At 32.7% G+C, this 26,078-nt stretch overlaps 2 protein-coding genes and 1 pseudogene across 5 annotated transcripts; 2 read left to right on the top strand and 1 right to left on the bottom strand.

Annotated features, from left to right (window-relative positions):
* The first annotated feature begins 564 nt into the window (after nucleotides 1-564).
* LOC146957800 (peroxidase 41 pseudogene) lies at nucleotides 565-6,874 on the top strand (annotated as a pseudogene). Its single transcript, XR_015024105.1, has one exon. The product of XR_015024105.1 is annotated as a peroxidase 41 pseudogene (transcript).
* Nucleotides 6,875-11,672: 4,798 nt separating this feature from the next.
* On the top strand, nucleotides 11,673-12,644 carry LOC146957801 (uncharacterized). Its single transcript, XM_085739081.1, has one exon. The coding sequence runs from the start codon at nucleotides 11,829-11,831 to the stop codon at nucleotides 12,429-12,431; it is 603 nt and encodes a 200-aa protein (XP_085595207.1). The 5' UTR covers nucleotides 11,673-11,828; the 3' UTR covers nucleotides 12,432-12,644.
* Nucleotides 12,645-14,467: 1,823 nt separating this feature from the next.
* Nucleotides 14,468-20,149, bottom strand: BTR1L (binding to TOMV RNA 1L (long form)). 3 transcript variants are annotated; one of them, XM_085739102.1, is made up of 9 exons: nucleotides 20,053-20,149; nucleotides 19,706-19,851; nucleotides 17,642-17,880; nucleotides 17,444-17,550; nucleotides 16,917-17,110; nucleotides 15,869-15,993; nucleotides 15,171-15,266; nucleotides 15,021-15,082; nucleotides 14,468-14,890 (listed from the first exon to the last, which is right to left on the bottom strand). In XM_085739102.1, exons 2-9 carry the CDS (start codon nucleotides 19,791-19,793, stop codon nucleotides 14,797-14,799), a joined length of 1,005 nt encoding a protein of 334 aa, XP_085595228.1. In that variant the 5' UTR covers nucleotides 19,794-19,851; nucleotides 20,053-20,149; the 3' UTR covers nucleotides 14,468-14,796. The 3 variants fall into 3 exon arrangements, with proteins under 3 accessions (XP_085595228.1, XP_085595226.1, XP_085595220.1); XM_085739100.1 differs by lacking the exon at nucleotides 20,053-20,149 and adding an exon at nucleotides 19,975-20,046; XM_085739094.1 differs by lacking the exon at nucleotides 20,053-20,149 and having other exon boundaries at nucleotides 19,706-20,046.
* Nucleotides 20,150-26,078: the final 5,929 nt, after the last annotated feature.

Consider the following 26,078-nt stretch of genomic DNA (forward strand, 5'->3'; position numbering starts at 1 on the left):
CCAAGATGATCATCATAGTTTTTTGAGGTTTCATGTTTTTTGAGGAGTGTTTAGGTTTGCTATATGGCTTATGATATGTGTAGTGTTTATGGATGGTTTTTAGTTTTAATTTAGTTGCCTGATATGTAGCTGAGAAAGAGAGAGATTTGCATGTACATCAGACCCAAAGAAGGATGGGATGCACATGCCAACTTGTAACTTGATTTGAAAGTCAAATTGTTATGATCAAATTTATTTTTTGTATAATCGGTTTTTAAGTAAATGTATCAAAATTAAAATCTCTACAACTTTTTCCAACAATATATCTGTCAATTTTAAACTCAGCCATAACATTTTTGCCACATAAAAAATATGCTTATGTGTCCCCTAATTGTTCATTTTGATTATCTTTTGGTTCATTAATTAATTGCAATAAAATAGTAAAAACTTCATGTACCAGGCTCATTATTTTGGACTGGAGCTTTCCCCTTTAGGTTTAGATAGATAGAATAGATAGATGTGGACCATAATCCCTCTGCGCAGGCTGATGGTGATTTGGTATAGCGTGTAGGAGACCGCTATGGTTTTGTACTTAGAAATTCATTTTCTATGATATTCTTATTGGTTAAGGTTGTGTAGGTGACAAGTGTGTTTGACTGCAGGATGTTATGAGGTGTTATTCTCTGAGATGCAGTGTATTCTTCAAAAGTGGGATGAGGAGGTGGGTGACATGTGTTGCTCACACGAGCATGATGTTTTGACAACCATTCCTAGAGGCGCGTGGCTGCAGAGTTGGGATTGGAGATGTTAGGTGTGGGGACCATTTCATTCCACCTATTCGATTGGAGATGTGTTGTACTGTAGTCGTATAATCCATTAACAATATATAAAAACAAAATACTATCAAATTATGTAGCTACCCGTTATTAAAATTGTTTTAGGTGTTCAATTTATAATTGTGTTACTTCTTTGACACATGTCAATTGCTTATAAATCCTTTGTTATACTATTATTATTATTTTCACATGTCCACTTTAATTCAAAAAAATGTCACTTTAAGTAGACATTGTTAAATGCCTTTGTTAAATGTTTATTCAAATTAAATTAGATTTATTATCGATTTTTATTTCTAGCCCTTTGCTGAGATCGATCCCTACTTCATACATCGATGGAGTCATACCTTAAGAAGGAAATGGACAATAATAGATGGTGTCCATGTTTTTAATGTTGAGTGGAATCAAGACACAATGCATCTTCTCATTACAACTGGCTGGCCTGAAATTGGTAAAACCTATAGGTTGAAGGAAAAGTACCATAAAGTTTTCCTCATATATTGGGGTGATAGTATTTTTACAATGGTAATTAGTGAAAATTATAAATGGAAGCCTTCCAAATTCTCAAGCAGACACGTAGTACACAAAAAATCAAGTCAATGCCGTTCAAATTTACACTAAAGCCAGAGATGTTATTGGAAGAAAAATTAGTTAATTATATCTCAATTCTTTTATAAGTCAATTAAACTATAACACTACGTATATGTACCATAACCTGAGATGTTATTTGTTGACAGGATGATCAACCTATGAATTTGCCTGTTACAACTTATTGGGGCAACATTTAATAACATCAAGACGAGTAATGTTGCAAGTGTTACTATTATGTCTTCTTAATTAATGGGAAACCTATCTTTGTTGTATAATTAGGTCTATTTAAACATCACATGTTGATTGTGTTACCTTCTCATGTGGATTGCTACTTACTGTGTTTGATTTTATTTCAAGTGTTTATTTTTTTATTTAGGTTGCTATAAAATCATAATTGAACTATGAAGTTTCGGTTTTAATTGAATTGTGATATGTGATATTTTTATTCATATATTCTTTGCTATATTGAGCTTGAAGCCTCCTAATTTTATTGTGGATTGTGTTGATTAGTTTTTAGACTTTGTCATTTGTCATGACATGTGATGTAAACTATATAATTAGCCTTGAGTTATCAAAAATTTGTGACTCCAGAACCCACTAATTTGCATTCATAAGCATACTGGAAAACAATGTCATGTGCATTTTTTCTTCTCAATACATTATTAATTAGTGTTTATTAACATGCATCTCTACAATAAATTTTGTTACTTAATCAAACGCATACAACTACACTGTTAGGATTAACATATCAAACATGTCATTTTTAATTCCAACAAGATTTCTCCATGTGAAACTCTCCACTTTTTTGTACTAAAGCATTATTACACTATAAGTGCAGAAGATTTAAATGCATCCCAATCTCACTCTATTGGGAACCTTTGTTGTTTGTACATTTATGCTATTATATATAATTGCGATTCTAAATGTAGAATATTCAAATCAATTTGACTCTCAACCTCCCACATTATATGCTTTTAATTGTATACTCGTCATATATATACACACACCCACACACACACACACACACACACACACACAATGACAATATTTTCAATCAATGTCATACACTGTTCAACTGCAGAGCATCCTATTCATAACTATTCAATGTTTCCTTTTAAATCATCCACAACCCAAATATTTCATTTCTAATAATCCAGGTTGAGTTTCCTTCTCAATCATTACCAATACTAAGTAAGATTTTGATGTTATTGCCACTACAATATATTCACAACACATTTTATTTATATTGCACCTCTACCATAATATGCACAACCTCTATCATCTATAACCAGAAACTCAGGTTTTTATTACTCAATTAATTAACCTTCTTTACAACATTATTTTAAGAATGTATCTTATATTTATATCATTTGAGAATATTAATATATTTCTTCTTTTAGTGTTTCGTTGATATGTTACCATGACTGTTCATTATTTATCCAGTTCAAGAAATCAAATAACTATCTGTCCTTCAACTTATCTAACTGAAATTATGATGAACTAATCTGATACTTAATAACATGATTATTTTATATTTTAGTTTGTGTTACTAGAATAATAGACGAACTATTTTATGCTAATTCAATTTTAGAAAATAGTTCAATATCCTACTTCATGAAAATGTTAACTTAAATTGGTTTAAGTTACTTTATATAAGAAAATTATTTCACTTTTTAAATTCTTTACTTAAAAGGTGTGTCTCTGAGTATGTAACTTCATTATAAATATTATTTATTATTGTCAATGTGAATTTCAGACTAAATATATAGATCCAACTGACAAAAAACCAACAAATTTTATCATGGGAGCAATTAAGGCCAGATTAAGGAACAATAACATCAAGGGTGGATTCCTTACAGCTCATATCTTGAATGAGGTGACAAATTGTTTACTTTACAATCGTTAACAATTATTTCTTTTCCCACTATTCTTAAAACTATATAATCAAATTACCTAATATTAATTTCTTCAAAAAAAATACCTAATATTAATTCAGCCATGGGGAGAAATTCCTAAAATGTTCATTGATGAGTTTCATATGGAACTTGGACCTAACTGGACATTGATTGATAATCACAACAAGAAGACTACAGTCAAGTTTAATCAAAGTATTGTTCATCCTTTAATCACTGATGGATGGAATCGAGTCCGAAAAGTATATGAAATCATGGGAAGCAGGTTGCTATTATTTTCATATATTGGAAACAACTATTTCCATATCACTATTCATAATGAAGAAACTATGAATTTGTCACAGTTACCATCTTCAACCACTTACAAATTGAGCAGCAGCAAAAACAATTTCTTTGATGTCACACTTACTGAATATTGTGTCTCAGCAAACGAATTGGTAAATACAATTAATCATTCCAACATGATTAAGTATATGATTGAATCAATCTAATTTAAAATATGTTATATTATATATCACAGATTCTTAATGTTGTTGAAGGTGAGATTCTGACATCTCCCGGATTTGAGGACATAATATTGTATGGTGCTCAAGGATCTGAGGTCGATTGTTGCATTAAGGAAGGTTACAATTTTGAGGGCATATGTACTACACTAATTGGAAATCATTGGAACTTTTTCTGTCAAATCAATGGTTACAAATCTGGTGATGCCTTAAGGTTCACATTTATCAACAAGGAAAAATCAAATGTTATGAAGTTGTTCAAGATAATGAACTAATGCAACCTATAATCCTTATATGTGACTTTCAGCCATGAATCATCAGATTCAAATTTACCACTAAATATCGTCACTCTATGTGCCATGTTTATCAGCTATCAACACATGCATCTTCCTCAAATCCAAATCAGTGAAAGAAATTTCTTGCTTATCTACTTAATGGCAAAATTACATTTTTAGTCCCTTAACTTAATTTTAGGTAATAGTTTGGTCCTTTGTCTTTTTTTCATTTCAAATTGGTCCTTTTTGTCCATTTTCATATACATTTTCAAGCTTCAAATTTAATATTCTTATGCAAACATAGACAAGGATCATAGATTTGAAGACTGAAAGACCATAAGAAAATAAAATCATGAATTTTAAGCATAAAAATTCATATGTAAATGGATCAAAAGGACAAAATTGAAATGAAAAAAAAGATAAAGGACTAAATTGTTACCTAAAATAAAGTTAAGGGACTAAGTAATTAAATGAGAAACAAAATAAAAGAAAATACATATTATCGTTAGCCAAATCACAAAGAATATTCTTTCTTTTTTTACAAACACAAATAATATCCTTGTTGATCTAAGAGATTTAGATAAAATAAAATTATATCGAGCTAAGAAAATGTTAGCAGTGATTAAAGTGATTTTACGCGATTTGCAAATGTAAAATTATATCGAGCTAAGAAAATGTTAGAAATGATTAAAGTGATTTTACGCGATTTGCAAATGAATATAGTAAATGTATATTTTTTTTTATTAAATGATCTGGTGGCTAGAATTTCACTAAATATAACGGGACAACGTGTATACATATATATTTTATTACATAATTTAAATTATTTTATAAGACACCTTTTTTTTAAGAATGAAAGACACATTTTGTTTGTTACATATTTTATAAGAGCCATGCAATAAGGGGCATAGCCCCAAACACATTAATTTTACAAAACTCTCGGGTTTTCTTTGGACAAGCGCATTATACGTTCAAACACAAGTTGTTGTAAACAAAAACAAAATTATAAGCCTAAAATTTCCCCCCATAGACATGCATCACTAATTTTTTTTACTATATCAATCAGTAACATTGTTGCCCTCATAATTAATTCAATTTGATTCTTTTTACATATAAAAATAGTCTCTAAAAGAAGTAGATTAACGATGCAAAACACAAGAAGTTAATTGACCATGCAAAAATAGCAAAATCCAAAAATAAACCATTGAACACACAATGATAACAAAAAAACTCCTTAAACCCCTCTCTTCCACACCTTGTATTCCATTTTTTCCCACCTCTCATTGTCCCCAAACTTGGCACATATGCATTCTCTTCCCCTCACCTTAATTTGTTTCCTTCCTTCCCAAAAGGGATTCTCATTTACAAACCCAAGAGAGGAAAAATAGAGTCTCTTAGCTCTTAAAACTTCTCTTGGAAAATAAAAAAAAAAAAATCAATCTCATGAATAACTATTTTCCCATGGCTTTCCCTATCCTCTTCCTTCTCTTCATTTCCCTTCCATTTTCTTTTGCTTCAGCTAAACTCAACATTGACTACTACAAACAAACATGTCCTGACTTTGAAAAAATTGTTAGAGAAAACATCTTCAACAAACAAAGCGCAAGCCCGGCAACAGCACCGGGACTCCTCCGTCTCTTTTTCCACGATTGCATCACCGACGGTTGTGATGCATCGATCCTCATCTCTTCAACGGCTTACAACCCTCACGCTGAAAAAGACGCAGAACTCAACCTCTCCCTCTCAGGCGATGCATACGACATCATTAATAAAATAAAAAATGCATTGGAAATGGCATGTCCTGGTGTTGTTTCATGTTCTGACATTGTTGCACAAGCAACAAGGGATCTTGTTAAGATGGTTGGTGGTCCATTTTATCCTGTGAGGTTAGGAAGAAAAGATAGTCGTGTATCTGATGGTTCAAGAACTGAAAAAGCTCTTCCAACAACAAAAATGACAATGGATGATATTATTAGCAAATTTACCGTAAAGAATTTTACTATTAAGGAAATGGTTGCATTAACTGGTGCACACACAATTGGTTTTACTCATTGCAAGGAATTCAGCGACAGAATTTTCAACTACAGCAAAACATCTGAGATTGATCCCACACTTCATCCAAAATTGGCTAAAGGGTTGAGAGAAGTTTGCAAAAACTACACTACTGACCCTAATATGGCTGCTTTTAATGATGTTAGGTCACCAGGGAAATTTGACAATGCATATTACCAAAATGTGTTGAAGGGTTTGGGTTTATTGAGAACAGATGCTATGATGGGTTCTGATCCAAGGACAAGGCCAATTGTGGAATTATATGCAAAAGATGAACAAGCTTTCTTTCAAGATTTTGCTAGGGCAATGGAGAAGGTTTCTGTGCTTGGAGTGAAGACTGGTAAGCAAGGAGAGGTGAGGAACAGGTGTGACCAATTCAACAAAATTCAGGGCTAATAATTAACCAAAATTTAAGGTTATATATATTTATATATTATATGTATGTATCTAGAGAGCCATGGGTATACATTATCCTTATCAAAAGAAATTGATACAACTAACTTGTATTTGAATTCTTAAATACGCTGGTTTTCTTTTGATAGTTATATTTTATTTTTTTGTTTTATGAGGAAAGAAAGAGTGAGAAAAAATTGTTGGGCTTCTGGTGGAGATGTAGTTTTATCTCATTTGATCTTTGTCCAATTTGGTGTTATTATTCTTAATGTGGTCATGTGTAAACTATATATATGATCTATAACTGTATCTTTGAAATTTTAACTTGTGTTTTAGATGTTTATGTATATATACACCTTGTGTATAGTTTGGATATCTTCATATTTTGCATGGGAAGAAGAAAAGTAAACAATGTCTCATTGTATATAAAAAATGTTTTGTGGACATCTCATGTGGATTTAAATACCTTGAAACTAAGAAAAATAGAGTGATATAATATATATATATATATATATATATATATATATATATATATATATATATGATAATACAATGATGTGATAGGAAAAAATATAAAAAGAAAATGAGGTGTTAGTTTGGTTCCACGTGGAAAACCTTCAAACGTTCGTCCACGTAATTTTTGATTGGAAAATAACTTATTCTTATTGAAATTGATTTTTGAATGAAGCTACTTTCCCTAGTTTATGAGTTTTGTATGATTGATTATAATAGAAATGACATATGATTTATCAAATTTTGCACCAAAAATATATATGGTCGTGATTTACCAAACATCTAAACATTTAACAGTGAAATTATTGATTTTTTCTAATTAAATTTGCTCATTTGTACACAATGGTTCCTCTCTCATGACTCAAAGTCTTTTAAAATACTCGAGTTGTTTGTGTTAACATCTCCTAATTTAGTCAAATGGTGCAATATTTTAGAAATTAATCCATGTATTAATCTATTTATTTTTGGAAACTAGATATTTAACCAACTAATACGAAGGAGTAATCACGTCGTTTCACTGACCGATGATCCAATTAAAATTAGAACAAAATTTTGTATAAACTGACTCCACATATAAATTGTTAGCGGATAGGAAGAATTGAAAACTCAGAACTAAAAAGAAAACATACTCATATGTTTCAAGTCTACACCATATGGAATCAAACCTTGAAGGGGAGAAAATCTTGTGTGGATCAGGACCAAGAATTTTGGTTTGGTCACACACACAAGAATTTGTCTTCTCTCTCTTCTCTTCTCTCTTCTCCATTTTCTCTCTCTTCTCTCTTCTCTCTCTTCTCTCTTCTCTCTTTGTGTGTGACCAAACCAAAATTCTTGGTCCTGGTCCACACAAGTGTTTCTCCCTTGAAGGGTTAATCCATGTGAGTGGGAGACAGACAAGTCTACACTTGGTGACACGTATAGCAAAGTATATTGACATAAAATCTAGTGAGTGGGAGACAGACATGTCCACTAACGGGTAAGTACCGTACGTTTTATGATTTCTTACTAGTAGTTACTCCACGAAATACATATATCCCCTAAGCAAAATTAAGCGACTATCTCAGAATAAAAATTTTAAAAATATGAGGTTCCTCTAAATTAGTCTATCTAAGATTCTAAATTAACACCGAAGATAATCGAATCTGAGACATTAGAGATCTACAAGAGTTGATAGGTGTAGCAAAAGGCATTAACTTGTATATTAGTTGAGAAATTAAGCACTAAATTAACACCGAAGATAATCGAATCTGAAACATTAGAGATCTACAAGAGTTGATAGGTGTAGCAAAAGGCATTAACTTGTATATTAGTTGAGAAATTAAGCACGAGCACACTCTAAACTCTTTTTTTGGTGGTGCCCAGGGTTCGAACCTCAAACCTTGTATATTTTTATGCATTGTCCATACCAACTAAGCTAAGCTCACGAGGACAGCACACTCTAAACTCTTAATCCAATACATTAGTTATTAATGTTATTTTTATCTAGAACTCTAGTGTAAAGGTTCAAATATTTTACTTCTTGAGTTTCTAAATTAGTAGTGCAAAAAAATGATCGTGGAGTTCAAAATGAAAAATAGATAACATTTTTTTTTAAGTTCAATGTAAATGAATGGTTTAACCAACTTATTGGGAAAAACCTAAGTCCCACATCGGATAGATAAGACTCTTGATAAGAGTTTATATAAAGGAGACAATCCTCACCTTAAAAGCCGGTTTTGTAAGGATGGATGAATTAGGCCCTAAGCCCTAAATTTCAACATGTGGTATCAAAGCTTGTCGAATTCAAGGGCCACCTACTGATTCACGCACCAAACTCAAGTTCCACATCGGATAGATAAGACTCTTGATAAGAGTTTATATAGAGGAGACAACCCCCACCTTAAAAACCGGTTTTATAAGGATTAAGTTGAGAAAATAAAGAATGTGCCACAATCATGAATGATCATGAATATGAATGAATGATAAGTTAAGGGAGACCCAACAATGATAAGAATATCATTGATAAAATCAATTAAATTTTTAACCCACAAATCAAAGATGAGGCATTGCTCACTCATGAGGCATTGCTCACTCACAACCTTACTAATAGAAATGTCTATTTCATTTCAAATTTAGAAAATAAGAGTCTTACAATGTATATTACTCGATTAAAATAAAACTTGTCTTACAATGTATATTACTCGATTAAAATAAAACTAAAATTCTTATTTTTTGACAAATAAAACTAAAATTATTATAATTCAAATTAAATATGATTAATAATAGAAATTATTTTAAATTTGCTTAGATATTTTTTTTTCCCTCAACGATGAAGCTAACAATTTTTACGAGGGGTCAAATAAAAAGAAGAAATAAAATATATTTTAAAAATTAATATATTAAACTTAATCAATAAGTAAAATAAATTCACAATAATGTTTACTTATAATTAATGAAACGGCAATGAAGAAAATAAAATCTAACATTAATTATTTATAAAAGTTGAACTGTATGAAGTTTTAAGAAGTTAAATTTAATATTGGAGTTGAAATCCTCTATAGTTTTTAAAAGGCACCGAAGATTTTATTTACAAAAAGATAGACATAAAACAAGATAGTAGATTGCACCACAAAATAGGTCTCGTCAATATAAACAAGTTTTTTAAAAAAAATTAAAGAAAATAAACTTCAATTATGTATAGCATTCTCTAAATGAAGTTATTTATTTATTAGAAATGGATCCTAACTCATAGATCGATCGTATAATTCAAACTTATAATGATTAAAAGCATAGTGCGATACAAGAAGCCGCTGAAATTATATTGTATACTGCCATTTGTCACTGTAAAGAGTACATTTGAAGAAAGTAGAAAAACAAAAATCCCACCGAAAGATCGATTGTTGACTAGATTTGGAGGTAGAGGCTAGGAATATTTCACATATCTTGGGTAGGTTAACATAGTGGGTGTTTGTGGTGCATATGCTATCTGTTGTTCTAAAAAGAATTTTTGTACACGAATCGGCTAATTGATACGCAGATCTAATTGTTAACAAGTATTTACAAATGGGAGAAGTCATCAACTTACAAGTAAGTTTTGATAAAGAGTTGCGTTAGAGTCTATATAAAATCTGTAGAGACATGTGATGTTAGGTTCCGTCAGGTCATTCGGGTCACACTTCATAATCTTGGTTACGAAGGAGGTGTTAATTAAGAGTTTCACATGAGAAGTGAAATATGAGATTTTGTGACGGCTATTTTATTATTCCAATTATATCTTTAAATAAATTTTTCTATAATAATATTATATTGTTGGTGTTATTAAAAAAGATAAGAATTTATACTATATTTGTTATATTATTGATTTTATTGAAAAATATAAACTTGGTTTGTTGGGTTTATTACAATTTGAAATTCACAAATATTTATAATTATAATGTTATTCAAAATAAAAATAATTATAATGTTATTCAAAATAAAAAAATTTCATATAAAATGACTTTCATAATTTACACGCTTAGCGCAACAAATACAGCAGAAAGGCGGACGCATAATTTACATATGTTACCGCAATAAATAGAATGTGTGTCTGTCTTTCTGCTAGTTTATATAGTGATCTTGGAGAGATTCTCAGAAGCGGGGCACTTAATGGTCAAGACTATAACAAATTAACGCCTTCTGTATATTTGCCCTTGTCCCCGCCCATCTTCTCGACAGTTGTCTCTACTTACGGTGAGGCTTGATAGAGAGGCTTTAACTTTCAATTAGATTGACTTGTGACCAAAGAAGACTAGCTCTTGTGTTGGATTGAGCACATATCCAATCCATATCATGCAGATTCAAATAAGTATAAGTCACCGCTTATAAATAAAGAGAAATGATATTTGGACAACTATTTTATGATTAATTTTAGAACAATTTTCTCTCTCATACTAACATTGTGTTTTTACTCTCGTTGTTATTTTGATTTTTGTATTAATATTTATATTTATTTGTATATTTTGATTGTCCCACAAGTTATTTCAAAAAATAGTTGTTCAAATGACATATCTCGTAAATAAATATTTTAGTTACTAAAATATACCATGTGTTTATTGATGAAGAAAAATATTTAGAAGTCAAACCACCTTATCTATATATTTGTATATGATAATATGAAAATGCAATCGTATTTCACTATAGTGCTAATCTGCAAATGTGCACTTAATTTGTGTGCTTACACATTAACATTCATACATATATGTGTATGTGAACAGGTTGACAAAAGAGGACGCGGCTTATTGGTTCCATTTATTATTTTTCTATTATCATTATAAGATTAGGAGTTAAGTCAAAAGTGGAACTAAGGTTATGTCAGTCTATAGCTAGGAATTGCACAGGGATAAAAGAAGAAAGGAAGAGATTCCCACACACCAAATATCCCACTATCTACATGCATTGACACCACCACTAAAGAAATCCCCCGAAACACGTTTCTTCAAATTTGTTGTTATATGAACATACAATAGTAACGGGTTAGGTGTATAATTATACTAATATATATTCTCTCAAAAAACAAAATTATACTAATATATATGAAAAGGAACTTACTAGAACAACCTTTACAATGTGTATAAATAAGGCCCCTCACCTCACACTTTATGCAACCAAGTACAATTGCAACATACATTATTCTTATTGTCCTCACTCCTCGAGCTTTAGTATATAGAGAAATCATATTCAATATTCATATCATCACATTATTTTATCATATAGTACATTGAGTTACTACTATTTTTTTCATAAAAAAAAAGGGTATCCATGGCAAGCTCCAAGTTCATAGGGGCTGTTTTCATTGTTTTGTTCATTGTAGACCTAGCATGTGCTGCTAGGTTACTTGGTGGTGGCAGAGGAGGTGGTGGTGGCGGTGGTGAAGGGGGAGGAGGAGGAGGTGGTGGTGGCCGCCTAGGAGGACGAGGTTCGGGGTATGGTTCTGGTGGTGGCGAAGGATATGGTGGAGGATCATTAGGAGGAGGTGGAGGTGGTGGTGGTAGAGGAGGAGGTGGCGGAGGTGGTGGTGGGAATGGTGGCGCAGGGTCTGGCTCTGGATATGGATCGGGATACGGGTCTGGATATGGGTCTGGTGGTGGGAAAGGTGAAGGTGGTGGTGGTGGAGGAGGAGGTGGTAGAGGTGGTGGCGGTGGTTCTGGTGGCTCAGGCTATGGTTCTGGTTCTGGTTATGGTTATGGTGAAGGAGGTGGATATGGTGGAGGAAGTGGAAGAGGTGGTGGTGGAGGAGGAGGAGGTGGTGGTGGTGGAGGAGGCGGAGGAGGTGGTGGCAATGGAGGTTATGGCAGTGGCAGTGGTTCTGGCTATGGTTCAGGATATGGTTCTGGTGGAGGAGGAAATGAGTACATCCCTTAAACGTATCAAGCTCTTGCATTTAGCTACCTAATAACATTATTCAATCTTCTTCAGATATCATATATGTTATCTCCGATAATAATAATTTGCATTGTGATTTCGTGGTCATTTTGCTTCATGCATGGTATAGGTTACTAAAAAATTTATGTGTATAATTATTGAACGTGATGTTGTAAAGCATGATAACTTTAATAAAAGAATATTATTGTACTATCATTGGGGTTAATGAGTTGCTTTTCCTTTTATTTTTACCTCTTTTTAATCTTATTTTTCTCAAAGTCGAGTCAAGCATTGACGTTGACATGGTCCTAACAAAATCTTGCAAATAGTTCATGTTAATAAATATAGTCTTCCATTTAAATGTTCTAAAAAAAAAGTCTTCCATTTAAATATGAATTAAGTATATAAAAGCATAAGATATAAAAAAAGTATATAAAATCAAGTGAGTTCTTCGAAGTTGTCCACCGTGGACCAGCCCTAAAAATTATCAAAATTTCAGCAACGATACAATTTAGAAATAAAAACTCATAATATTTTTCATATTTACAGCTAAAACGATTACTTGATTGATGTCGGTTTAATGCAAACTACGTATTTATTTTTCTACATATTTATTTTTCGTTGTTTTAATCAAACAAATATCAATTAAGCTATTATTTCAATCATAAAAATGAGAAGAATCACTAACATCAATTATTAAAAGAGGATGTCTATGTCATTAAAATTTTAGATACTCTTTAAATAATAATTTCAGGTAGACCATTTATGAAAGTGATCCATATTAAAATTTCTCTATAAAATTACGTTTTGTTTTCATATATTACAACATTAACTAAAGAAAATAATCAAAAGTTGATAAATAAACTATTTTAATAATGTAAATATCATAAAATAAGTACTAGTATTGACTAAAGACACTTCAAAACTAGACTCATTCATATGTAAAGTCGCTTAAATATTCTTAAAATGGTACAACTCCGTACATCATCATAATTCATATGATGTGAACAAGATTTACCTCTGTTGGTTACTTATGGCTTTGAAAAGGAGATTGCTTCGTGCGCTTTTATTACTTGCTTGTTTGACAAATTCTTACCATCATACAGACATGCATATGCTACTAAACGCGTATCATTTTTCTATGATGAAAATCCTTAAATCCCGATTCTGTAAGTTCATTTTCTTGTCCTTAATATCTCATTTAATTTTGCCCTTCAAAAGTGTCATTTCTAGTAATGAAATTAATTAGACAACTACTCTAATCCTTTGTTTGCTTGAAGACAAAAAGTTCATTTGAGTATTTGACTAATCAGACAGGTAGGTAGCAGATCCACTATGAATGTGAGACCAAACATATCTCAATCCTGACGTACCAAACAAGGTTCGGTCCACTACTCCACTGAATGTGAGACCAAGCAGATGTCAATACTGACGTAACCAAATTAAGTTCGACCACCGCTTTCAAAAAGCTTCAATCCGCGTGCTTATAGTTATACCTTTACGATGCGTGAATAGACTTGAACAAACAACATAACTTTACAACTACACCTGTCAAAGATGCTAGAACTTTTGAAGCCAACACAACCACGTCAATCTAGATAAACTGTTAACGCGAAAAATAAGTTTCACTTTCATATCATCTACTCATGTAAACAATGTTGGAACTTCATTTTTAGAAATAATAATCGTGATGATGATTTTATCACCGAACTCATAAAGAAAACTTGACAAGCTTTTATTGTTTTGATTCTATTTGATCTGAAGTATCAAGACAAGACACCACACTTCTAACCATTGATCAAGCCATCAGATTAATCAAATCAAATACAAAATGGTAGTAAATTCAACGGATGCCGAATAATGACAGCCAATAAACATGAAATAACATGCACACACATCACAACTTGAAGGTGTAGGGTTCTGACAACCCACAAGTGAATTCTTAATTCCCAATTGCTATCACTGCAAATAAATAACTCTCTCTCAGATCCTATCTCAGGCCAGTAATTGAAGATATGAGTCAACTGCTGCCAGGATAGCAAAAGGATTGTCCACTCTATATATGATATTAGCAACTGTTGACTTACAACAAAAGAATATAGTTCTAAATACTACATTTGGAAAAGCACGAAAGCCCTTTCCAATAGATCTTATCTTTTGAATGGGTTTGAGAAGAAATCCTGTAAAAACGGTCTAAGTTCGAGAAAGAAAAAAACCTGCCCTCTCCCACTACAATAAAGATCTCCAAAAGTATATTAAGTGACAGATAATTTTATGTAAACAAATCCCAAAATTCAGCAAATGTATGAGCAGCGCAAGCAGGTTCACCAAGAATCTAACAGTAGACAAGTGAACTTGCAAATTACTACTCCACTCTCTCGGTAGCATAAGCAACCTTCTGCAGTATCATAGATTCAGCCGTACGAATTGCTCTCTGCGATCCTGTTATGGTAACTTTCCTGTATAACAAGGAAATAGAAACACCCGTAAAACATCTGCTATCAAATAAATTATGCAAAGAATTTGATTGCTGGCTTTCGTTATACTTGAGGGATAAGGGAAGGAAAAATGCAAGTGAACAAAACTAACCTATCAGTTGTTCCAGATATGTAATCGCCTCTGTCTGATATCTTTATCTTTGCTCCACTAGTCTGAAAGGGAAAAAATTAGTCAAGTTAGTTTATTATATAAGCAATCACATTATACCATGCAAAACCATTAGGCATTGGTAAACCTGACCTGACTAATATCCGATATATTCCTTCCACCGCGACCAACAACCAATCCTATATGCTCATCTGCAACACCAATGGTCATTGAGTTGCTTCGATCCTCCTGGAAGACAACAAAAGTTACACCAATTTAAAAATTATTTGTTAGTGTTAGGGCAAGCAACATTACAAGGTGAATGAAGAAACTATATAAAAAAAAACTTTGAGACTGTATGTATTATGCAAATATTTCAAAGGTTTGATTCCTTAAAAACCATCGTATCTATGCATCACCTTTCCTTCCAATCATCCAACATGTTAGCATCCATTCATGTCAGAAATTATTAGTGACGAACAGGCATGTGCCAAAAACACAAACTGGCACCCTTTTAGCTAATTAGATATTGCACTATTATATAAAAACACCATATGAAGTTCTGTGAACACTACAACAACAAAACATATTCATTTTGAATGCCACATTTTGTTTTCTAGAATCATTTCCCTGTCTCTACATTCCCCTTTAGAATAAAAAATAAACTGCAGTGACATAAAACAACATACTCTCAATCACAATTACAAGTACGATATATTTATTAAGTAGCAATGACTAAGGTATAGCTTTAATCAACATTCGATTTGAGTGCGTGTGTGTGTGTTTGAAAGCTTGGCAACTTGAAACATTAGAAACCATTAACAAGATTAAATTGATGGAATGAGGAAAACCTTGCTGTTCTGGAACTTTGCTCCAGTACCATTAGGTCTGTAATTCACTCCGTTGTATGCTGGTGGTGCAACAGATGGAAGCACATATGTATATGGAACACCCTGATAACCCGAGACATAAGCACCTAAAATGCATGTTAAAAAGTTGTACTTAGCATCAAACTCACGAAGTTATCCATACAAGACAAAACATGATAAATCTACATAACCATCACTTTACTACCATAAAAATAGACAATACCCTCATATTTTAAAAATAAATGCTCCCAAAAATGAGTAAATTGCTGTATTAAACTACCATAATTAGTATTGGGCCTCGACCTTTTTAGCGTAATACCAAAATCACACTATCACCAAGAGTATGATCCTTACCACTATTACTCTTTCAGAACAACAACCGGTCTTTTCTCACTAAGTGGGGTCGGTTACATGGGTGTATTAACCTTGCACCTATTATTCCTAAAATTCAAATGACATTAAGATATTTTAACTCATTTTCAACTTCTCTTGTAAGTATTCCTTATCTGGTGAAAACGAAATGTATTCTATGAATCACGGGTTTTACTCAAATGGATTATGAAACCATCTTAATCATATTTTACCTTCACAGAGATACACACGGATATATTAAATATTGTGAAATAGTATACTATTTGAATTTGTAAAAAGAACATTTCCTTACCATTACTGTCCCTGATGTATAAGTAAATAATACAATCAGAAGAAACTCAGATGGGCCCGGCTCATTAAAAAGAAAGCAAAAGAGTATAAATGTACATGAACTTAACAAGCTAAACTAACAATATGTTGGGAAGATATACTAATTAAAGTAATGTCTCCATCTACTTCCTTCCTGCAACGAAGGTGAAAGAAGACTGTAATCCCAGGGGTCCATACATAAACAGGGCTAATGGAGGATAATGAAGAGTCATTATGAAGATTAGAAACTACTGCCTTCGTCCATATTAGGTGCTCCAAAGTATATAAGTATTGGCGAAATACAAAAATGTACAAGAGATATTCCGTGGAACAAATAAATGACACTGACCAGAATATGTAAATGGAGAACTCATGGAATGTGAATAATGAGGATCTTCAGCTAATTTAGAAACAATTAAATCAATTCCACGCATCTGCTCATCCAGAGTTCCTGTCACTGTTACTATCCTATCATTTTGTCCATAGTAACTATTATCTTGAGGAGATATTTTAATGCCAGCTTGAGATTCTTCAATGAATGACCTGATCAAAGGCAAAAAATTCATAAGGTAAGCTTTTTACCCCCATCTCTGAATAACATTAAAAAAAAAAAAATCATGCGATGAAAAATAACAGCCGGCCTGACAATAACATATGCTTATTTTTAGTTGCAGGGGAAGCATAGGCCATAGGGATATAAAAGCTCTGACACCGAAGAACCAGCATTCATATAAGAGACAACCTCTTGAAATCAAAACATATTCCCAAAACACAAATCAAAAGGCATAATTATCAAAAACTAATTTGATCAGTACTAATTTCATAAATATGGTAAACGGGTAAGCCCTACAACTTGACAAAGAAAATGAATTGTACCTGATGGTAGCACCTCCCTTCCCAATTATTCCACCACAAGAACCATTAGGAACAATGAGTCTCACTTTGGTTTTTGGCTCAACATCATTGTCATCCTCGCCGTGAAGCTAATCATATAAAGCAAATTTAGCTCAGAGACCCGCAATGCAAGACATTTTTTATTCTAGTAACTAATTGAATCAATATCATGGTTATTACCTCACTGAGCAACTTTGAAAGAATGAGCTCTACAGCTCTTAGTACTTCATTGATTGCACCAGATACCATGATAATCCGATCAGTGGTTCCAGGGAAGAATTCATTATTGCGTGACAACTGGATTCGTGCTCCAGATTGTGACTGAAAATCAGTGATAGTTGAACCACCCTTTCCAATAACAGAACCAGCAGCAGAGTTTGATACCAGAAACCTAACATACGTTGGCTTTTCTACGGAATCTGAAAGTGAACATTATGTAAAAATGATCACAAAGAATCAAATATATAAAAAAAATAATCAGTAGTGTTATTAATAGCGGATCGTGGAAAATATCGGATCACCAAAAATCCGCTATGGGAAATAGCGGATAGTGTAGCAGGCAAATAGAGAAAGCCACAAAGCAGTTGAAATAAAGAATTATACATAAAATAAAGCATGATGTGCACAAATAAACAGAAATTAAAAAAGTGACCGACATAAAACTTAAAATTTCAGTAGTTCAAACAACTAATAAAGCATGATGAAGTATGAAGTGAAGAGAGAAAGTGGAGAGGCAAAAGAGTTTTAGTGATCGAGAGGTTTTCACTTTACCTAGGTCTTGGGGTTACATACGACCCCCATCTCATCACCGATTCAGCATTATTTAATTTTTAATGTTTTTAAAAATATGCCATGTGCAGCTCACATGATAGTTTTAATGTCCATTGGAGAAAAAAAATATTAAAAACAATAACTTCCGCTATGTAAGCAATAACCGCTATCTCCGATATGCAAAAATCCACGGCTATTGCAGCGGTAGCAAGATCACAATACCGTATGGGATTTCGTCGCGGTTGCTTGAAATCCCGATACATAATAGCGGTATAGCGGCGCTGTACCAATTATTTAACAACATGGATAATCGGTGTAGTTGGTAAAATAAATCAATTTAAATTTCATAGTTTTACAAAAGCATTCTGAAAATTGCCTAAAAAAACATTCTTAAAATTATATCACTGCATTTTCCAGGAACAACGTACTTTTGTACCCATAAAACAAAACAAAACAAATGCAGAGTTCATACATCGAATAACTGTCCTAGCAAGCAAGAAAACGACAAAGTCCTAAATTAATCACACAAATGTGTGAAGTGTGAAGGTTGTTCTGCCTCTCACTAACACAAAAGCTTAATAAACGTCCAAATTTGATAATTTCAAACAAGAATTCTATAGCATAATTCTCTTTTCCATATTTTATATTTAATAACAATTTTAGTGCATATTACGAAAACCGATTATTCTTCCCTTCAATATCCACTACGAAAAATAAAATCGCAAGACAAATAACTCTGAACTTTTCACACCCAACTCTAAGTGTGTGCACGTGGCTCGCCGTGATTCCCGTCAACTCACTGTGATACCAAACATGCGCTAAATAAATACCATACGGGATTAAACCTTAAAAACTTTCCATCAAAGATAAAAGTTGCAGTGAAATTTTAATTACATTATTAATTTCAATTCTAATTTGGTAACAATATAGTAAAACATAGCTTAGATTTAGTCAAATCCAAATTAACTCCAATCTTTCACAAAATAAAATCTTCTCCATTAAACCTAAGTCCCTGTTTGGTTACACGTTGAAAATTATGAACACAAATCAATGCTTATGGCCAAACTCAACAGAAAAAACAAACACGCCGTAAGAAACAGGATAAAAAAAAATTATAAAAAAAAAAACTGAGTATATTTTCCTTCACATCAATTAATTTGGCTCACGACTAGTATAGTAAAATTAAGAAGTGAAGAAACGTATAGATTCAGAAGAATTACTTCACTACAAAATCATAATGTTAATCATACAGTAAAATTAAAGTAATAAATAAAACTCAAAGAAAGAAACAAAAATCACATCGGCATAACAGGATAACGTTTCTACTCATATAATAAAAAAAAAAAATATTAAAATCTAAAATATAAGAAGTAGCGCGCGAGCATTGTAAAGAATTAGGGTTGAGAATGAAAACGTTGACCTATGTACATTACAGAGAGAGAAAACAGATCAGATCGGAAGAGATAGATATACCTTGTGAAGGTGAATCAGGAGGAGGTGAAGAAGCGTGCTTCCTCGGTCCTTCTGGAGATGACACGTAAGAAGATTCAGGAGACTCCATTGTTGTTCTTCAGCGACGACTTCAGCAACAGCAACAATAAGAAACCTAATTCTCACTCCTTCGTTTCAGAGAGAGAGAAAGAAAATTGACAGTTAATTCAGAGAGAGAGAGAGAGAGAGAGAGAGAGAGTTACATAGCAGTAATGGCGAAAAGTGTTAAAAGTGAGAAAAAAAGTGAATACGGCGGAATGAGAAGAAGAGAAGAGAAGAAGAAGTTGGTGCTGCGGTTTTTTGTTTTGTTTTGTTTCTGTAATACCCACCGCAACGTCACGTTTTGTTTTGTTTATCTATCGATAATATTCTGCTGCGTTGTGTGTGAGGTGTCAATGTGTGTGCGTGTGTGTGTTTCTCTTTCTCGCGTCCACTGAAATGAATCACAATTTTACCTTATTGCCTTACTACGGAAGAAACAGAGAAAGATATTATATCATCACCGTCAATTCTACTGCTGTGATGTTTCGTAGTAAAATGAATTATTGAAACTATTTTTAATTTTATTTTACAGAAGAAAAGTCAAATTGTAGAAATTATGTACTACTCTCACATGACTTTATTCTTTTTTTTTTTAGGGGAAGGGTACATGATTTCATTCGTTATTTCGGGTAATAATGCATTAATGAACATGTAATGATAAATGGACCGGGTTTGTGTACTGGTTGGTGGCTGCTATTGTGACGGCGGCGAGCGGCTAGTCACGTCTAAATCGTTTAATTAAGATTAGATGATCTAGATTTTAAGTTTGAAACTTATATTTAAGAAAAATTTAAATTTAAATATAGAATTTGTATCGTTCGATCTTCATCGAATAATTTATATGTACTTGATTTCAAACTTTAAATATTTTGGAAATGGATTCAGTGTTGTAAACAACAACACGGCTTTTATGTCAACCATTGGATGAATTTGATAAGGTTATAATTGCAAACTGTGTGATGTCACTATGGCAGATTCTAAAAACTCAAATACCGGGTATTCTCCAACATTTTTAATATCTTATACTTGGTTCGAATCCAATTCCTGGTAAGGAAGGCAAAGATTCTAAAGAAATTCCTGGATGATGAACTAGAATGAAGGAGGGTCGGCCCGGCCTGTGATCGTAGACCGATAGCTATTTCTGCCCCAACTTAACCAATGGGGTCCGGTAGTAAGGGGTAAGAATGAACAGAAGGCGACTAACCAATCTCTCTTTGAAACCAGATGCCCGGAGATGTTTGATTTGTAGGGCTAGGAGATCGGTGAAGAGGGCCGGACAACAAAGCTAAAAGTTCTTCCATTACGGCTACTCCGAAATTTTGCACTACCACCTTATCCATCCATTACTGGAGACGAAATCAGCTATCCCTAATGTCTTGCCCCTCTCCCTCCAGTCGGGAGCTAAACCTGGGGAGTGATAAGAGAAGGAAGGGAAGAATCGGCTAGGAAAAAAGAAGATTTAATCGTGTTAATGCTAAAAACTCAAATACCAGGTATTCTCCGACATTTTTAATATCTTATACTGTGTGATGTCACTACAGCAGAAAATCTCAGTCCTAATATTTTACCAAAACACAACTTTTTTATAAAATGTCAAGATAAAACTTTTTAATAATAGCATTCAATTTAATCATATTATTGTGGGTTATTTATCTTATTGTTTTTTTTCAATCAGCAAAATTTATTAAGCAATCTTATTGTTGATAATGATATAATAATCTTCGCAAAATATATATATATATATATATATAATAATCAGATTTTTTTGTCAAATAGTTTTATGACTAGTCACACATTTAACTGTCAAAACAAAAAATATTACACCAACTTTCATGCAACCACCAACTGGAGTGCACTTACAAGATGACAATAATCAGTTTTTTTTTATTACCAGATTTTTACTATATGAGGTATCCCGAAAAAATCATTTCAAACCATAAAAAGCCATTGAATGCATTAAAATCATGCACCAAATTCAATTTATTTTTAGATGTTTAGTAAAAAAAGTCAGTTTTAAATGTAATTTGGATATAAATGAATAGACAGGTTCTTTTTATAAGGTAGTGGTATTTTTTTCACTTTTTAACTAATCGTAATTCGAGTCTCTCAAGATATGGATTTGATCTTCCCACCTTTGACGCTTGAAAGCTACTTTGTCGTACAAGTTAATGTCGTATGTCAGGATCAAAAGAACCCAAAATTACAAATTTGTCCTTTTTCTCTTTGTTGGTGTTGATGGAGCAAGAGTTTAGTTGAGGTTTGGTTGATATCCTCGATTATGATTTCCTTTTCTTCAAACGATTAACATTGAAGGAGAAACTTTGTCCATCAATTGTGGTTTTCCTAACTCTACAGTGGAGCGTTTGGTGCAATTGTTTTGAGGCTTTTTTGACATTAACTAAGAAATCCATAAATAAATAGATACATATAAAAGGCAGAAGCGTAAAGGGATAAAAAAAATGTGAAATAAAGCTTGTTTGGTTGGTTGGATGTTCTCTCTACGGTGTGCAAATTGAGTATTTATAGCAAAAACTATGCATGTTAGTCAAACGACGTTAACTATGGTGTTGGGTTAGTTTCACAGGTAACGCGTGAGTTTCCTTTGTTGAGAAAAATGTGGCATACCATGTTCGGCTCTGAGTTTCCTCTTCCACAACATGATTTGTTGACTAGTCCTTGATGCGCAACTTCGTCATGAACACACTCCTTTTATCTCTCTCTGCAGTTAGTGGAGCCATAAACACAGGACTAAGGTTTTGTGTGCCATTGTCGAGCCTCACTTAGAGTGTGTTCAATATGTTAAAATGTAAGTATTGTACATAACAAACACAAGACCAAACAACATGCAGCAATCTCGGATTCACCCAGAAATCAATCTCGGATTCACCCAAATTTTCTGTTTTTTTTTTCTTTCTAAAGAGTACAACGACGAAATCCACACAAACTAAATCTTGAAAAAGTAGATAATTGCGAGTTTGAACCCGTACTCCAGACATGTCAAATATTTATGAAGCCTTTTAACATATGAAATATGAATAACTTGCAAAACTTTTTGGCAAAATTTTATACTCCCTCCGTCTCACAATTATTGTGTCTTTAGCGTTTTTTCTTTTTCTCAAAATAATTGTCACTTTACAATACCAATGCAGCATTTATTATTATTTTTTCCACTATTATACCCTTATTTATTGTATTTCATCCAACTTAACTACTTCACTAACTAAAATTAATAAGGGTGTTTTAATAAATGCTATTAATTTTACCATTGAAATCAACACAATTAATCATTTTTTTAATAATCGTGCACAAATCTTAAACGGCAAATATTGTAAGACGGAGGGAGTATTTAACTTAAAAATATAAACAATGGTATGTCTATTTTTTCAGAAAAAAAATAATATATACACCATAAATTTCATTTCATTTTTTTATTCCTATTATATACCATTGGCGCGATTTTTATTTTTTTTATTACTAGTGACTGGAACACACCTTAACTGCAACCTCCACATCTAGTTATACATTGAAATGACTTTTTCACTGTACATTGAAATGACTTTTTTACTTGATGCATGATTTGAATATCACTTGCACACGCCCTCATGTCATTTACCGTGACAATCAAAATGTCATGTATTGCCTTGGGCTTGTTTGTTTTGGGTGAAAGAGTAAGGAAAGATTGAGGTAGGATAGAAAGTAGAAGGATGGAGAATCATTCCATAGTTTGGAACAACCTTAAAAAGGGATGGAAGGAATCTGATAGCTGGGCCCCACACAAAAAATGCTTCCTCTCTGTTATGGACGGAAAGCAGAGGGAAGACACTATTCTGAGCAAAATTACATAAAAACCCTCACTCTTGTGTTCCATAAAAAAAATCTATTTCCTTTTTCAGATGTTGGTGGGCTTTGCTCTCTGTAATGCAAATGTGTTCTTAACATATATTATATATATAAAAACTATAATTCCTTGTCAACGTCGTATTAAAATATATTAAATAAAAAATTAGAATATAAATATTAAAAGTAAACTTTGACGTCGTGTTCCATAGAAATCAAAAAAGTTTTAATGGTTTTATATTATCAATAAAAACATAATTTTAACTTACTTATATATATATATATATATATATATATATATATATATATATATATCCAGGGGTATTTATGTCAATTAATAAATATATATATTTCTTTCCTTCAACTTTCTATTCCACTTTCTTTTAAACCAAACAACCAAAACAATCCTCTCACTTTCTATTCTTTTTCTTTTCTCATATAATCTTTCCTTACTCTTTCTTTCCTTTCACTTTCTTTGATCATCCAAACAGACCAGATCGATTGCGTATGGTCAGGAATAAAGTGCAAAAATAAATACTCAAATTGTTGTCAATCTTCACATAAAAACAACTTGTAGATTTTCTTACTAAGGTCTTCGATCTACCAAGGCTCAATTATTTTCTATTTAAGTCTGGTAGGATTGATGTCTACCATGCCTCAACTTATGGGGGGATATTGAAGGATAGTGAATCAGAAATGAAGGTTAACAGGTGAGATGAAACAAATCAATTGAGTGGCTTATGTAGCAAGTTATCAAAATAACCAACATAACTATTTTGCCTAGTCAACATAGTTGGTTAGAGCTAAATAAGAAACTTTTTTGCGATTCCTACCTGTCTATATATCATGTTACAGTGTGGATGTAGCTAGATAAGCTTAGCTTGCACCTTTCCCTTGTTTAAATGTAAGTAGAATTGGCTTCATTGAATAACAATTATCATTTTCTCAAATTGCACTTGCTTGTGCATACAAAATCTAAAGCTCACATACTTCAAAATGGATGACGTACCGTATCCCCTGCGTATTCTGCACCGATACCTGTCCGATACTTCTCGATACGTATCAAGAGAGTATCCGAAGATTACATTCTTTTTTTAAACAATTATCCGATACTTTTCAGATACATCTGGGATACGAGGGATGGATGGTGGAAAACCGATATGTGCGGGTTACCTGATGTTTCTATTATATTTGGTATATATGTAATTGACTAAGTAATGATGTTTTCTATTTATGATATATCATATATGTAATTGACGTCGCTTTTCTTTATTATCAATATTACTTACATATATATTTCTATTGTTGTTGCTGTCTGTTGTGTGTCTCTGTTTGTTTGAGAACGATGCTATTGTTGATTGTTGTGTGAAGGCAATTTCATTGTTGTGCATTATCGTTTTTCTATGTCTGTTTGGTCTAGATTTTGCGCCAATTTTTTTGCTTTTGAGTTTTAGTCCATATTTTGTATTTTGAGTTTTAATGTGTAGTTTAAATTTAATTTTTCTATTGAAGTATCACAGCCATATCGTATCTTGAATTTGAAAATTTTCCCATATCGGCGTATCGGTGTCGTATCGTATCATGTATGGGCTTCATACAAACACATCTTTTCTTCATAAAATGTAATCCAGAAAAATTGTCTAATATTATTTTAAAAGGCTTAAATATGTAAAAGGTCCCTGTAAGTTCACGCATTTTTTATTTTCGTCCCTGTAAGTTTTTTTTCTTTCTAAAATAAACCCTGTGTCTTCCTAACCATTTGAAAATGGTCCTTGCCGTCAGCTTCTGTCAACAAAAACGCCATTGTGGCTAACGGAGGACAGGTGGCAGTGCATGAGTTGGCACATTTGATGAGATGGCAGCAAGTTAAGTTTCCCCCCTTTATAAAGCAAAAATCACAACCATTTTCATTTTCGTCCCTGTCTTTTAGGGTTTGCTCCAAAATAGAAACACAGTTTCCGGTGGCATACGAAACGGTTCCGGTGGGTGATAAACGGAGAAAACGACGGCGAAACACAACCATTTCAGTTGCGAAGGTGATACGACGGTGATCGACGAGATTAAACGGTAGAAAAGCGGTTTCAGCTGTGTTCTTAGCTTTGAAGGTAGACGAAACGTTTTCATACTCTGTTTTAAATTTTGTTTTGTCTAATGTTCATATAATCTGATATAGATGAATGGTTGTTGAGTTGTGTTGTTTGTATTCGTGAATGTTGCGTTGTTGTTGTCTGTATTTGTGTTAGGGATGAAATTGTTTGTTTATTAAGTACTTAAGTTTAAAAAAAATGTTGCAGGGATGTTTGTAGGTGTTGTTTTTCACCACGGGGGTGAGTTTGTCAGGGATTTTCTGTTGTATTACAAAGGGGGAAAAGAGAACCGGTTTAATGACATTGATAAGGACAAGTGGAGCTACTTTGAAGCTACTGGGATATTGAAAGATTTAGGATATGATGATCATCTTAAGTATAGGTTATGG

Source organism: Medicago sativa, chromosome 1 (assembly GCF_051527215.1).
Source record: "Medicago sativa cultivar Bolivia chromosome 1, Bolivia_mono, whole genome shotgun sequence".
NCBI classification, from domain to species: Eukaryota; Viridiplantae; Streptophyta; class Magnoliopsida; order Fabales; family Fabaceae; genus Medicago; species Medicago sativa.

Excerpts from the sequence above, each read along its gene's own strand:
- LOC146957801 (XM_085739081.1), top strand. The coding sequence starts at position 11,829 with ATGGCAAGCTCCAAGTTCATAGGGGCTGTTTTCATTGTTTTGTTCATT.
- BTR1L (XM_085739102.1), bottom strand. The coding sequence starts at position 19,793 with ATGGAGTCTCCTGAATCTTCTTACGTGTCATCTCCAGAAGGACCGAGG. Across the intron at positions 17,551-17,641 it reads TTTCAAAGTTGCTCAGTGAG|CTTCACGGCGAGGATGACAA; the intron begins GTAATAACCATG and ends TTATATGATTAG. Across the intron at positions 14,891-15,020 it reads ATATCTGGAACAACTGATAG|GAAAGTTACCATAACAGGAT; the intron begins GTTAGTTTTGTT and ends CTTGTTATACAG.